A 16,492-nucleotide genomic window follows, 5' to 3' on the forward strand; every position below is an offset into this window, starting at 1 on the left:
AATAACTTTGTATGGTGACAGATAACTAGACATCATGGTAATCACTTTGTAATGTATATGAATTTCAAATCATACACTGTACAACTGAAACTAAAATTGTATGTCTTACATCAACGTGGATGGAACTGGAGGGTATTATGCTAAGCGAAATAAGTTAATCAGAGAAAAACAATTATCCTATTGTTTCACTCATATGTGGAATACAAGAAATAGTGCAGAGGATCATAGGGAAAGGGTGAAAAACTGAATGGGAAGAAATCAGAGAGGGAGACAAACCATGAGAGACTCTGGACTCCGGAAAACAACCTGAGGGCTGCAGAAGGGGAAGTTGGTGGGGGGACGGAGTAACTGGGTGATGGGCATTAAGGAGAACACGTGACGTGATGAGCACTGGCTGTTAAACACGACTGATGAATCACTGAGTACTACATCAGAAACTAATGTTGGCTAATTGAATTTAAATAAAAAACAACTTTTTATGTCAAGTATATATATTTTTTAAAGATTGTATGTATTTATTTGACACAGAGTAGGCAAAGAGGCAGGCAGTGAGGCAGGCAATGTCAAGTATATTTTTTAAAATCTTTTACTTACAATAGTATCAAAAAAGTAATTTAGTAAAACTACAAAACATTGAAAGAAATTAAAGCTATAAATAAATCAAAAGACATTCATTATTCATAGGTTGGACAACTTAATATTGTTAAGACGGTAAAACTCCCCCAAATTGATCTACAAATTCAACAAAATCCCAACTTGAATTTGCTGAAGAAACTGACAGGCTGACCCTAAAATTCATACAAGAATGCAAGGGTCTCAGAATAGCCAAAGCAACCTTAAAAAAGAATGATATTGGGGGGTGCCTGGGTGGCTCAGTGGGTTAAGCCTCTGCTTTCAGCTCAGGTCATGATCCCAGGGTGCTAGGATCAAGCCCCCGCACAGCACCCCCCCACCCCGCATCCAGCTCTCTGCTCAGGAGGAGGCCTGCTTCCTCCTCCCCCTCTGCCTGCCTCTGCCTACTTGTGAGCTCTCTCTGTCAAAAAAATAAAAATCTTAAAAAAAAAAAAAAAAGAAGAACAATATTGGAAGATTCACTCCTCCTGGCTATAAAACTTTATACACAGCTTACTGACCAGCTACGGAAGTCAAGAGTATGGTACTAGGATAAGAATAGGGGCGCCTGGGTGGCTCAGTGGTTTTTTTTTTTTTTTTTTTTTTAAAGATTTATTTATTTGACAGATAGAGATTACAAGTAGGCAGAGAGGCAGGCAGAGAGAGAGAGAGGAGGAAGCAGGTTCTGCGCTAAGCAGAGAGCCTGATGCGGGGCTCGATCCCAGGACCCTGGGATCATGACCTGAGCTGAAGGCAGAGGCTTTAACCCGCTGAGCCACCCAGGCGCCCCTGGCTCAGTGGTTTAAGCCGCTGCCTTCGGCTCAGGTCATGATCTCAGGGTCCTGGGATCGAGCCCCGCATCGGGCTCTCTGCTCCGTGGGGAGCCTGCTTCCCTCTCACTCTCTCTGCCTGCCTCTCTGTCTACTTGTGATCTCTCTCTGTCAAATAAATAAATAAAAATAAAATCTTTTAAAAAAAAAAAAGAATAGAAATAAACACACATACACACACACACACATATGAAGAGAAATATAGATCAATGGAATAGAATTGAGAGTCCAGAAATAAACATTTATATTTACATTATGGTCAACTGATTTTTGACAAGCGTGGTAAGATAAGTGGATGAGGAAAGAAATATTTTCAATAAATGGTGCTGAGAGGCGCCTGGGTGGCTCAGGTCATGACCTCAGGGTCCTAGGATCAAGCTCCACAACGGGCTCTCTGCTCAGTGGGGAGACTGCTTCCCCCTCTCTCTCTGCCTGCCTCTCTGCCTACTTGTGATCTGTCTTTCTGTCAAATAAATAAATAAATATCTTAAAAAAGAAGAAATAAATGGCGCTGAGACAGCTGAATATCCACATGCAAAAGGATAAAGTTGGACATCATACACCAAAAACTAAAAATGGACAGTACACCTAAATATAAAAGCTAAAACTATAAAATTCAAAACAAAACATAAGGGTGAGGGGCGCCTGGGTGGCACAGTGGGTTAAAGCCTCAGCCTTCAGCTCAGGTCATGATTCCAGGGTCCTGGGATCAAGCCCCGCATAGAGCTCTCTGCTCCATGGGGAGCCTGCTTCCTCCTCTCTCTTCTTCCTGCCTGCCTCTCTGCCTGCTTGTGATCTCTGTCTGTCAAATAAGTAAATAAATAATCTTTAAAAAAAAAACAAAACTAAATAAAATCTTTAAAAAAAATTAGTTATAAAAAAAAAACATAAGGGTGAATCTTCATAACCTTGGGTTAGGCAACGGTTTCTTAGATATGGCACCAAAACCACAGATAACATAAGAAAAAATAGATAAGACAGGCTTCTTCAAAATTTCAAAACTGTTTTTTAAAGTAAGGAACCCACAGAATACAAAATAAATATTTGGAAACCATCTATCTGATAAGGTTTTATGTACAGAATTAAAAAATAAAAACTCTTATAACTCAGTCATGAAAAGACAACCCAATTAGAAAATGGACAAAGAGTTGAATAGATAGTTCAATTAGGAAGATATACAAATGAAAAGATGCTTATCATTAGTTATAAGGGAAATGAAATCAAAACCATAATGAGATTATACTTCACATATTAAGATGACTATAAAAAAATATATGGATACTAACAAGTGTTCTCCTGGAAATGAAGAAATTCGAATCCTCATACATCGCTAATGAGAACATAAAATGGTACAACCACTTTGGAAATAAGTTAATATTTCCTCAAATTGTTAAACATAGAATTACCATATGATTCAGCAATTCCATTCCTACATGTTACACACAAGACAAACGAAAACATACACCTACACAAAAACTTGTACATCACTGATCACAGCAGTATTATTTATAATAAATAGCCAGACAGGAAACAACCCAACTGTCCATCAACTGATGAATGGATAAACAAAATGTACAATGGAATCTTGTTCAGATATAAAAAGGAATGAAGTACTGATACATGCTACAATATAAATGAACTTTGAAAACCTTATGGTAAATAAAAGAAACCTGTCACAAAAGGCCAGATGAAATGTCCAGAATAGGCAAATTCTATAGAGAGAGAAAACAAATGAGTGATTACCTAAGTTCAGACTAGGTGGGGGTGAGGAAGCGGGGAGTGTGGGAGGAATGAGGAAGGACTGCCAATAAGTATGGGGCTTTTTGGTGTAATTCCAATATTACATTGTAGTGATGGATACAGAACTAACAACCAATAAACTATACACTCTAAATGGGTGAATTTTTGGTAGTGAATTATAATCTCGACAAAATATTAAAAAAGATGGAAAAAGATGATCTGTGTCTAAAATATAAAACTGAATCTCACACTATTATAAAAATCAATTCCATATTGATTAGGAACTTAAACACTCAAAACAGACCTTTAAAACTCTTAGCAAAAAATGTAGGTGAATGGGAGCACCTAGGTGGCTCAATCAGTTAAGTGTTTCTCTTCAGCTGAGGTCATGATCCTGGAGTCCCGGGATGGAGCCCCAAGTCACGATCCTGGCTCAATGGGGAGTCTGTGTCTCCCTCTCCCCCTGCCCCTGCCCCCCCAGTTCATGCTCTTTCTCTAACTCACTTTCCCTCAAATAAATAAATAAAATCTTAAAAAAAAATTTTTTTTTAAATTTAAAAAAAAATTTTGCACATTCTTAAACAAGACACAAAGAACAGTGACTATAAAGCACTAGCAAATCTGACTGTATTAAAATTTTGAACATTTGTTCATTCAAAGACTTCTTAAAAAACAAAAAGGCAAATTAAAATCCGGGAGAAAATATTCACAGTATACAAACCTGACAGATGAGTACTGTAAGGAATATGTTTTTAACTCATAGACATCTGTAAGGAAAGGACAAGCCCCCAGTAGAAATTGGGCAAAATATATGAAAAGTTATCTCACAGTACAGGAAACACCTATGGCCAACAGACATTCAAAGATATGTCAACATCACTAGTGATGAGAAAAGTGTAAATTAAGAAACACTTCATTGAAATACCATTTTAAACTCATTTGTCCAAAATGCATAGATCTGACAACACTATGTATTGGACATATGGATTCTTAAGATCTCTTATACATGTTGAAGGAAATGTACATTTTAAACCAGTTTGGCCTTATCTCAAGTTGAACACTGACATGCAAAATAGCCTGGAAATTCCACTACCAAGTATATGCACAGGAGAAATTCTTGCACATGTACACCAGGAGACATAATAATGCTTACAGCAGGGCTGTTTGCAAGAGCACAACTGTGGAAACAACCAAAACGGCCATCAGTGAGAAAGTGGATAAAGTATAGTATAGTCACACAATGAAAGATAATGCAGCCATCAAAGAGAATGAAATACAGCTTCACACATTTTGGATGAATCTTAGCAATTTAATATTAAGTAATACAAAAATTACCAGTCATATAAAGTACAGTGTATCCAACAGCTTTTTTTTTTTTTAAGATTTTATTTATTTATTTGACAGAGAGAGAGATCACAAGCAGGCAGAGGCAGGCAGAGAGAGGGGGAAGCAGGCTCCATGCTGAGCAGAGAGCCCAATGCAGGGTGATGTGGGGCTTGGGATCGATCCCAGGACCCTGAGATCATGACCTGAGCTGAAAGCAGAGACTTAACCCACTGAGCCACCCAGGCACCCCGGCATCAGCTTTTTAAACATATTTTTAAATATTCAAAACAAGGAATAAGCAATGTATTGTTATGGAGCTGGCTTACTGGCTCCAAGGTGTTTTAGTAGCTACAAAGTGACAATCAGATCTGCATATTACAAAGAATGCTCTGGCTACCCTGTAAAGAGCTAACCCAACTTGAACCAAATATGAGGCAGCGTGATTATTCAGCAAAACTGCTGATAAGTCCAGTTAAAGGTAAGGAGAGGAGGACCTGAACAACAACGATAGCAGTGAGAACAGACAGGAAGGAAAGAGATCTGAACGCTATTCAAAGAGTTATGACCAAGAGGCCTTAGTTTCTAACTAGTTCTAAAAGGAAAGGGAAGGGAAGAGTGGAGAATCATTCCTAAGTTTCTGATCTGAGTGACCAGGGGGCCTAGGATCAAAATAAATTTTTTAATATATTCTGAATTTGAAGAGACTCTCCGATGTCAATATGCATATGGTTTCCTCCCTTCATGAGTAACTATAAAATCCGATCCTTTCCCTTACCTCCACTCTCCTTTACAAAGCCCTCTCTGCTGTCCTAATGTAGGGGCCTATTTAGCCAGAGCGATTTCATCCGGTTAAACAGTGATTTTGTTGTTTATGCAGTAAAACTTAAACTGACCCACCCACCTACCCCCCAGGGGAACTTACTTAAAAGCAAGACTGGGAAACCAGTAGAATATGGTGGACCAGTCCCGGATAACAGAGCCCAAATACAAGGGCGGGTCAGGTAACAGAGCCGGAATGCAGGGATGAGTCAGGCCAGAAGGAGACATCCAATCAGTGAAGCGCGCATACTATCTCCCTAGCTATCAAGGAGTGTGGGCCCCGCCTTTTGGGCGCCAATCCTGACCAAGGTATAGGCTAGTTCAAATAGCTACTATGGGGTGAATTGTAATTCAGTTGGCCCCAGGCTCAACCACATGGCCTTTGCTCTATAAATGTTAGTCCTCAAGGCAGGGAGGGGTCGCCCTCTCTGTAAGAGGCGACCCCAACCAGTCAAGTTTGATTCTCAATGCTTGGCGCGAAATAAAGCTTTGCTTGACCTTCGCTTTGTATCAGTCTCGTTCCTTTGACCATGGACCCAACACTACCAAGGCAATCAGAAGTCATCTCTCCCTCTTTGAACCTGCAATGTACTTTGTTTTCACTTATGACATTTATCTTACTCTAGCCCAGTGATTCTCAGTCTTAACACTCCGACATTTTGGAACAGATAAGTCTTTGTTGTGTGTGGCAGTCCTTGCTCTGCACTGTGGGATGCTTTGCAGCATCCCAGGCCCCTCTTACCCACTAGATGTCACAATCAAAACATCTCCAGACATTACCAAATACCCCTGTGGCAAATCTTCCCTCATCGAGAACAACTGACCTAGCCTATATAACAGATAAATGAGTACAGATAAGTGAGAACTTATTTTATACCACTATGAAATCATAAATTCCTTAAAGGCAACAACTTTACAATCTTGTCCATTTACATAAGATAAGTCTACTCTTACATATTAAAGCAGGTTAAAGAAAAAGTTACCTATGTTGATTTAGTATTTTTAACTTATATATATCTTTTTAAAAAGTACTTGATTTCCCACTGACAGACATCCCCAACCAATTACCTCAGAGTTTTAAGGATTTACATATTGTAATTGCCTTTTTTTATATTATTTATTTGACAGAGAGAGATCACAAGTGGGCAGAGAGGCAGGCAGAGAGAGAGGGGGAAGTAGGCTCTCTGCTGAGCAGAGAGCCCAGATGTGGGGCTCGATCCTGGGACACTGGGGTCATGACCCGAGCCGAAGGCAGAGGCTTTAACTAACTGAGCCACCCAGGTGCCCCTGAAATTACTTTTTTAAGAGAGGAAGAATTGTAGGCTGCCCGTTCTAGAGTCTCTTTGGGGCATAATCATTTAACGAAGTGATTTTGGATGAAATCCAAATTCACAAATGTTCTAGAATGGGTTAGTCTCTGTAGAGTTCAAATAAAAGTTTATGCTGCAGTTATTTTCTGTCTTTGGTCACCTTGAATCCCTAATATTATATATAAAATTTCTACTGAAAAGGATTGAAGTAGTTAATTTAAAAGTAAAGTGACAAAAATCTCTGTCACAAATCATAAAAGAGGGGCACCTGGGTGGCTCAGTTGTTAAGCCTCTGCCTTTGGCTAGGGTCATGATCCCAGGGTTCTGGGATCAAGCCCCAAATCGGGCTCCTTGCGTGTGGGAAGCCTGTTTCTCCCTCCCCCACTCCCCTTGTTTGTGTTCCCTTTCTCACTGTGTCTCGCTCTCTGTCAAATAAATGAAAAAAATCTTAAAAAAAAATCATAAAAGAGTACAGCGAATTAGCAACATCCACAAATAGGAAAAGACTTACTTTCCTATTTGGAAAAAAAACACTTTTCTTTAAAATTTTTCATATCAAAAAATACATTAGAATACATTAGAAAACAGCCATCGTTTTATCATCCATTACAGTACATTGACTGATACTCTGTAAGTAAAATGCTATCAATTTATAATTTATTTGAAACAGGAGACATATAAAGATTAAAATTTAAAACTTGACCTTTAGCAGACTTGAGTGCAACAGTTTTAAGTGAGACTAAACATAAACTTAAATTATTGTTATAAAACTGATCTGTCGAGGGGTACCTGGGTGGCTCAGTTGGTTAAGCCTCTGCCTTCTGCTCAGGTCATGGTCCTGGGATGTGGCTTGGGGTCCTGGAATCGAGCCCTGCATCGGGCTCTCTGATCGCGGGGAGCCTGCTTCCCCTTCTCTTTCTGCCTGCCTCTCTGCCTACTTGTGATCTCTGTCTGTCAAATAAATAAATAAAATCTTCAAAAAAAGAAAAAACAAAACAAAACAAAACCTGACCTGTCCAGTTTCCTCTTATTACACTGAAATGGGTTCCCTGGAGTGGAAGGTGTTCCCTTCTATAAAAGGGAAGTAGAGAAAACTTTTTTTTTAAAGATTTATTTATGTGTTTGTCAAAGGGAGAAAGAAGAGAGAGTGCACACCAACAAGGGGAACGGCAGACAGAGAGAGAAGCAAGTTCCGCACTAAACAAGGAGCCCGATGGAGGACTTGATCCCAGGACCCCAGGGATCATGACCTGAACCGAAGGCAGACACTTAACCAACTGAGCCACCCAGGCATCCCAAACAAAACTTATCAAAACTTTTCAGAGTATTACAGTGCTTCAAGAAGTACCCTCGATACACCCAAAGTGCAATAAAAAAAAAGGAGAAAACCAAGATTTCCCCTCTAGGTCATTATGCAAAGCTCTGTAGAATGAAGGTGGGCATCACAGAGTTTAAGCATGCCTTAGAGTGGGCTGCTGGGGTGCGTCAAGAGAATGACATGCCCTTTTGCAAAGTTCCACAGACTGCCTTGGAAATTTTAAACAAATACCCCCTTCCAAGGAATCAATAAGCTGTTTAAGTCTTCGATTATTTATATTCGTGAAAAATATTTTTATTTGTGGAAAGGGTTCCTAGCATCATCTCTTATTTTGTCAACAAGGTTCTGGATCTTGTCAAACTACATGCTTTTGATGACAAATAAGTGCTTCAGAGTTTGTATTACAAATAATCTAAATCAAGATATCAAATTTTAAACTTTAAGCAAAGTGTCCCTATAAGACCAATTCTAAAATATCCTAATCAGCCACTGCTGTTCTTTTACCTGTCATGTCGTGTATATATAAATTATTTTCATAAAAGATGATATGCTCATATTTTCCAAAAGATACTAATTTAACTGCTTACCACACAGTCCTAATTCTGAACTGTGGCTTATTCCCCAAATTGATTCCTTAAAGCATTATGCTCTATTGAGTACCTTTTCTACTCTCATCAACTTTTTCCCTAATGACACTGCCTCATTTCTTTAAGATTAAAATTTAAGACATTAATGTCCCCAAACATCTATCTTCACTTTTACCTTAATACAAGTCAGGTTATTTCTCCCTTCCATGGCTAACAGCTCCCCACCCTGTTCTTCCTTCCCTTGCCTTCAAATGAAGGTCCTCTCTATTCCTCTTACATTTGAACTCTGAGCTCTCCACCTGTTCCCTCCTCTCAGCCTCTCAGTATTTTTGTGAAAATACAGAGTAAACCAGTTAACAACTGTCCTTAACACACAATATCATTCTTAACTCTTATTCACACAATTTCTCCCCCTGAAATTCTGCAACTGTCCCTCCTGCCTAATCATACTAATCGTTTACCTCAAGATTCAGCAAATACCTAACTTTAAAGGACTTTCTCAAATTAACTTAACCCCCGATAAAATTAAGCCTTATGCCATAGTTTCACATCACTTACTTGTACATTTTATAAATGTATGCAATTTTGAATAGCGTTACATAATTCTTTTCTTTTTTATGAATTGTTTTATTAATTTTTTAAAGTGTATTTATTTACACCCAATGTGGGGCTCAAACTCATGACCTTGAGATCAAGAGTTGCATGCTCTTGGGTTACCTGGGTGGCTCAGTCCATTAAGCATCCGACTCTTGATTTGGCTCAGGTCATGATCTCAGGATGGTGGGATCTAGCCTTGCATCAGGCTCCATGCTCAGGGAGGAGTCTGCTTGAGATTCTCTCTCTCCATTTCCCTCTGCCACTTCCCACCACTCACTCAAGCATGCTCTCGCTTTCTCCCTCTCACTCTCTCTCTCTAAAATAAATAAATAGGGGCTCCTGGGTGGCTCAGTCGTTAAGCATCTGCCTTCGGTTCAGGTCATGATCCCGGAGTCCTAGGATTGAGCCCCACATCAGGCTCCCTACTCAGCGGGAAGCCTGCTTCTCCCTCTCCCACTCCCCATGCTGGTGTTCCCTCTCCCACTGTCTCTCTCTCTCTTTCTCTCTCTCTCTGTCAAATAAATTAATAAAATCTTTAAAAAATAGATAAATAAATAAAACATTTTTTTTTAAAAAATCACATGTTCCGAGGCACCTGGGTGGCTCAGTGGGTTAAAACCTCTGCCTTTGGCTCAGGTCATGATCTCAGGGTCCTGGGAACAAGCCCTGCATCGGGCTCTCTGCTCAGAGGGGAATGTGCTTCCTCCTCTCTCTCTCTCTACCTGCCTCTCTGCCTACTTGTGATCTCTGTCTGTCAAATAAATAAAATCTTCCAAAAAAAAAAACAACACATGTTCTTTCCAGATGAGCCTGCCAGTTACCCCTATAATTCTTTTCTAATTGTTACACATATTCCTGTACACATTCAATTATTTTATAAACTGTTCAAGGACAATAATCTCTTTCTTTTCTATTGGCTATAATCATGTTTCCAAAGTTGGATTTCAATAAACGCTTGCTTAATAAATCTATTCTAAAACCATCAGAAAGAGGCACAAAGACAAGCTATGCAACTGCCATACACACCATAAAAAACAGTGCACACAAAGCAAAAAGTATATTAACTATATTAACATATGAAATTAAATTAGCATAGTGTGCAGTTTAATAATAGCTTTATTATATAGAAAGAATGTGTTACAATGGAAATAACACTGGAATAGTGACGGCTTGACTCAGAAAACCTAGGCACTGACCCACACTCTGCCATACACTAGCCATTTAACTTTGGACAAATCATTTAACCTCTCACAACAATGAGTAATTACTATGTACTGTGCCAAACTCACAGGGTTTTATTAGGATACAGTAGCATAATATACATGAAAGTGCTTAGAAATTTATAAGGAGCTATATAAATGGTAATCTTTTAATGATGAACATGCCCTCCAATTTAAGATAACATTTTATTTTAAAATATGAACTTATAAAAGAAAGAAATTAAGGGACAACTATTTATGCTGTAGAAGAATTCATCACTAAATAAAATAAATCACTGCAAGAGCCAGCAACTCAAATTCAATCTAGAGCAATTAAAATATGAGTCAACTGTCAAAAATGTGCTTCACATTCAATTTTTTAGGGAGACATTTATTACACAGAGCAAAGTAGATATTTGAATCAGTCCACAAAATCACAAGTTCATTCCACTGAATGCTCTAAGAGGGCCTTCACCTCACAACATAATCAGATGCTGCTAAGTTTATCTGGCTCCATTTTACAACCTGATACAATGCACCATGCCCCACAGTTGAAGGGGTGAACAAGCACATGTAGGAAATACTAGAGTTGACTCCAGGTTTACAGGAAAACATGTGATTAACCCAGGACACAGCACCATCTGATGCATGTAAGAATTCCTAAATCTGTTTCACAGATCTATTGTTTATAAAGAGGTATGAAGAAGCAGGAGGAGAAGCTGCAAGTAGGCTGAGACTTATTTGTAGCATTGGTGACAAAGTCAAATATGAAAGTCTCAGGATTTGTTTGAGTAGCTATCAAAATCATATTCAAGCTCTCTTCTTAAGGTCAACAAATTATCACGGTATCCAGACAGATTAAAATGTTCTAGGGAATTTCCCTTTGCCCTACAAGTTTACCTATAGACCATCTAAGACAAGACATTACAAGAGTCAGTTACTTTCCTGAAATGGATTACAAACTTTCTCATCTGTGTTTATGTCTTAATATAGACGAGGCCTTAATCAAGAACCTAGAAAACAGCTAGATACAAAAAGGTCATGAGCACAAACCACCAATTGAAGATTCAAATAAATTAGCAAACTCTCCCTTTTAAATATTAATTCCTTAAAAGGCTGCCATAATAAGCTTCAAGCTACATCCCAATAAGAGAAGGGGAGTGAGCTGAAGAGGGGAAAAGAAACGAGGAGAGCAGGAGGTCACAGGCAGGTGAAGATCACACACCAGAAATGCAAAAAAAGGTAAAAAGACACCAAAGACAAACTAAACTTCACCAACAGTTACCAATTATCCATCTTCCCTCAGGGCAAGCCTATTAATAAACAAGATTTTGCTGCTACATGTTTTGGAGGCACTATTTTCTTAATGCCAAGTTATCCAACAGTATTCAACGTAAACCAGGGTTATAAATGGTAACTGAAGAAACTATTGCTTCCTGGCAATTTTCTGTTCATTACAGACATGATATAATGGAAAAAAAAAATGAGTCTCTGCTTCATCTAGCCTATTAAAAAGAATATTGAATTAGATCTTGAATACATAGTTCCTAGTTTTGGCTTTGACCCTCTTGACACGTGACTTTAGTCACTAAATTTTTATCAATATTTGCATCCACCTAAACAGTACTACTTGAGTACCTAAAAAACGAGTTATTTTAGAGTTTCTCAGCACTGCCTGCACACTAGAATCACCTGGGAAGACTTTTTTTTAAAAAAAAGATTCTCTTGGCCCCTGAGATTCTGATTTAATTGGTCTGGGGTAGGGCCCAGGCATAGGTTTTTAAAAAACACTCCCTTGGGATTTTAACCTGCAGCCCAGGTGAAGAACCACAGGTCTATTTTGTCTTATGTATATGTGAGGAACAGCAAAATAATGCAAAAAACCCTCCCTGCTTCCATTCAAATTTATCAATTTTCCCTTCTTATCCAATTTAGTTTTACCCCAGATTCTTACCACCTCACACCTAGATTAACAGAACACCTTCCTACCTATTTTCCCTTCCACCGATCTCCTCCCAACCCAATAAACCATTATATGCTTGCCTAACTAATCAGTTTGGTTCTGAAACATTATCCCACTGAGAGTCATTTTTTTAAGTATAACGATACCAACAAAGAGAACTGTTTTCATCAGAGGATACTGTATGTATACAGATGTGTATGTATGCCTGTGTACATGTATGTATGATCTCAAACATGCTCTATTTTTCTTCAGTTCCAGTGTACCCACCTTCATTTATACATAATGAATACTAGTCTTGTCACATACAAAAATATTGCCCCTAAATAGTTCATGACTGAATTTTGTCAAAAATGAATGGCAAATGAATCACTCACAAATTTCTCATTTAAATTCTGAAGGGTTCCCACAAGGAACACACATTCAACTGAAAAAAAATAAATAAAATGAGGTGGAATCGTCTCAAAAATCCAATGTTACCGTAGACACTGATAAAGTTTATGACGGATGAATCCTTACCAAGAACAAATATGGCTCTGCTTTGTGTTAAAGCTTGCCTCAGAAAACCAACTGAAGGCTTAAAAGCCAAAGGTTATAACCAAATAAGATGATATTCAAGTTTATGAAAAATATTATCAGTATAATCTAAGCAATATGTAATGAGAAGACTGAACAAGTATATGACTTACTCCCTGCCCTTAAGGAGCTCTCCAGCTTCTCAGGGACGGCATGACACAAACATAAAAAAGAAAATAAAGCCAGCACTAGCAAGTAAGTGGTAAAGATTGTAAGTACAGTAAGAACTCAAAAACAGGAGACTGCTGTGGACTAAGGCAGTTGGAGACAGCTTCCTGGAAAAGCTGGGGGCTTGAACAAAATTAAATAGAGGGAGTAAAGACAAAGATCCCAAGCATGTGGGTGACCTTCTACAAAGATGAGACAGAACTTCATTAAATATATTTAAGGGACAGGGAGTTGACCTAGTTGGAACAGACGGTTCTGTGTAGGAGTGTTTGGGGCAACAAGGTTGCAATAATAAATTGGAGCTGGACAGTGAAAGCTCTGAATGCCAAGCCAGGACACTCAAACTTAGTCCTACAGATACATCCTTTACAGGTTATAAAGCACGATAAGCAAAACAATATATATCTTTAATGATGCAGTCTGAAACCATTTTTCCTGAAGCCTTTTAAGAATATACCAAGTCATATAATATTTTGCCAATATATTCATAAATATGTGAACATATTGTTTAGGAAATCTGTTCAGAGTGAAGGAGTAAATACTAAACATGTTTTCCAAAATACAAAATCAGTGATCAATTATGCATTCATAGTTCTTAGTAATTCCTAAAAGAGTAATTGGGTAGAAAGCTTCAATTTTAGGCTTTGCTCCTTTCCCCACCCTCCTCCAAATCCATGCCTAAATTTAATATCCAGAAACTGAATACACTGAAATAGTGTTATTCTGAAAATAAGAGGCCTTTTATTACTACTCATTATAGATGAATTTACTTACTGTACTGTTTCAAAATTACTACACCTATCAAAATAACTTTGTCCATGATTTCTTTGAGCAAAGCAAATATAAAAAATAACAAATACAAAGACTATAAAAAGCAAGAAACCCTTTCATCAAACCAAAACGTATTTAAAATAATCAGCATTGGTTTATAAGGCAGAGAGGAAAGAGTATGTTCATAACAAAAATTGCCATCCACAACAAAGAGTACCAGAGAGTATATGAAGAACGCTACAATAGCCAATTTCTCAACCAAAATGATAGGCCATTAACCCACAACCCCCTAAAGAATAGAATTAATTTTGTTTCTCAGAAATGCCCTCAAATTTTTTGGCTATTTCTGCTATAAAAATTAAGACCCTAACATAACTCAAAACAAGGATCCTTTCCCCTAGTAACCAGACATGTGAGTGATTGATGATTTCATTTGCCATTGCAACAAATACTAATTTAACCACCACTACCTTCTCAACACGAGGAAAATGAAAGGCATACGTGACCAGAAGGCAAGAATATTCTAAAATGATTAAAATACACACACAAAATACCACGTAAAACCCGTGGCAATGCTTCTGCTGTACGAAGAAAAGGAATATGCCATTCTTCCAGACACATATGCCTTTAAAGAATATGTGTAAGATTGTGATTTTATTTATTGTCTTCCCCTCCACTCCTCTGAGAAAGATGAGAACATCCAGGAGAGTTGAAAGAAGTGCATTAAGGAAGGTGTCAATACCTCCCTCCCTACTCCTTACTGGGGAACTCGCTTTAACAATAATGCTCTTTCACCCCTCACATCGCGCCCGATTTCCATACATCCTTCAGTCACCAACCACCCCCCCACCCCGACCACCACCATTCCCTTCTCTCTCCCTCGCATTCACGAGAACAGGCTGCTCCGACTTTGTCAGTCTCGCCGCCCCCGCGAACCCGCCCAGACCAGCAGAGTCCAACAACGCAGCCACGCAGCCACCCACACCCCCCACCTCCTCCTTCGGAGCCCAGCTTCCCCTCCCCCGCACCCCGTCCTGTCACCTGCTTGGGTGGTGTCCGTCAGGTCGTAGCCGCTGCCCGGGAAGTCTCGGAGTTTCCTACCACTGAGGCTCAGGATGCCGGAGTTGCCCGCCTCCTCCAGGGCCCGGTCCAGGCTCCTCACCGTGTGTTGAGGCTGCAGGCTCCCCGGGTTCCACTGCGGCCCGTTGTGGAACGGCTGACCGAAAAGAGTCGGTACCGGGATGGGCACCACCAGGGTCCCGCCGCCGCCGCCTCCCCCTCCGGCTCCGCCACCTCCCCCTCCGGCTGCGCTACCGCCACCGCTACTTCCACCTCCACCACAACCGCCGCCCCCACTGTTAACACCACCTCCCTGACTCGCCGCCATGTTCCTGGGAGAGAGAATAGCCCCCGACAATACTCTCAGCTTGTGCCGCGAGTGTAGGGGCTTCTTAGGACGCATGCGCAGACTGGGGGGGGGGCCGCCGGGGGGAGAGGTAGATGGTGGGCAGGAACCAGGGGGCTGACTGGGAGGAGGTGTTGGGTAGAGAAGAGCCGGTGTTCCAACGTGCAGAACGCTCGCTTTAAGAAATGTGTGATCAGAGGAAGGATGCTAAATCTCGGTTCCGCTGCTTTGGGTACCAAGATCTTGAGAAGCGACACCAGCTTAACCACAGGTCATTTAGCAGTCTTTCCCCAGACCTCTAAATTGCTTCACCTTTCTCGCTCTGCAAAACAAAGGCAAAATATTAGATAGGGGTGAAAGGGATCCGTTTCAGAATATATTGAAAAGGCATTTAGAAGGACTATAAGCCATCTTATTGAAACGCTTATCGCAAATGCCTCAGGAATTGTTTACCAGTGTTGACACGGAGAGAAACGGTGGAGGGTCATTTGGGGAGGGAAACTGGTGGAGAACGGAGTTTTAAGCATATAAGAATTTTCCCATAATTTAGAATTCCAAAATAGGAAAAGACTTTTTAAATGTTTTCAAGGAAGCCTCTCGTTTCAGTATATGTGGGTCTCAGCCAAACTGCTGCCTTCCAAAACTTGGAAAAGTTCTCTGCATTCTGTTCTATCACTCTTTGAACTTGTGCCAAGATCTCCAAAATATCTCAGGTTTCTTCTCATCATGTCAGTATGGCTCATGGAAAACTCTTCGATCATTAAGCAACCTTAAAGTTTATTTTCGAAATTAAGGTTTTGGTTTTAAATGGAATTCTTTAGGTTTAACACTGGGAATAATAAGCTAATCAATCTTCAATTTTAGGAGGTCATTTTTAGAACCTGAACCCAACAATTCAGGCCACTGTTAACCCTTCTATACCCACTGGAATACTCAAAACTTTTTCAATGATAGTAAAGAGACTCCCCCTTCCAAGAAAACTATCAGAATATTGGGGCATATTCAATCATCATCAATTTGAATATCCAATGCATCTCTTTTACATCCATTTCAATTTGAGCAATCTGCCAACAATCTTCTTAGAGAAATCACAAAAGTTTATCTGCCATTGGCCCTACTTTGGGGAGAAATGCAAGAAAAAAATTTGTGGCCATCCATACAAGTTAATTAAAATGAGTATGTTGCAAGAAATTACATTTACCATATGCATGACCCACAGAAGGAACAGAACTGAGAATCAGACTCTACAATGAATTAGCTAGCTATTTAAACCC

The 16,492-nt window shown here is 39.5% G+C and overlaps 1 protein-coding gene across 3 annotated transcripts in view; it reads right to left on the reverse strand.

Annotated features, from left to right (window-relative positions):
• The window catches only part of LRCH2 (leucine rich repeats and calponin homology domain containing 2), a 110,370-nt gene extending 95,170 nt beyond the window's left edge, over positions 1–15,200 (reverse strand). For all 3 annotated transcript variants that reach the window (XM_045996313.1, XM_045996312.1, XM_045996311.1), the window contains exon 1: positions 14,855–15,200. In XM_045996313.1, the coding sequence (XP_045852269.1) occupies positions 14,855–15,200 (346 nt within the window). The remainder of the gene's footprint in view (positions 1–14,854) is intronic.
• Between the last annotated feature and the right edge of the window lie 1,292 nt (positions 15,201–16,492).

Source organism: Meles meles, chromosome X, assembly GCF_922984935.1.
Source record: "Meles meles chromosome X, mMelMel3.1 paternal haplotype, whole genome shotgun sequence".
Taxonomy (NCBI): domain Eukaryota; kingdom Metazoa; phylum Chordata; class Mammalia; order Carnivora; family Mustelidae; genus Meles; species Meles meles.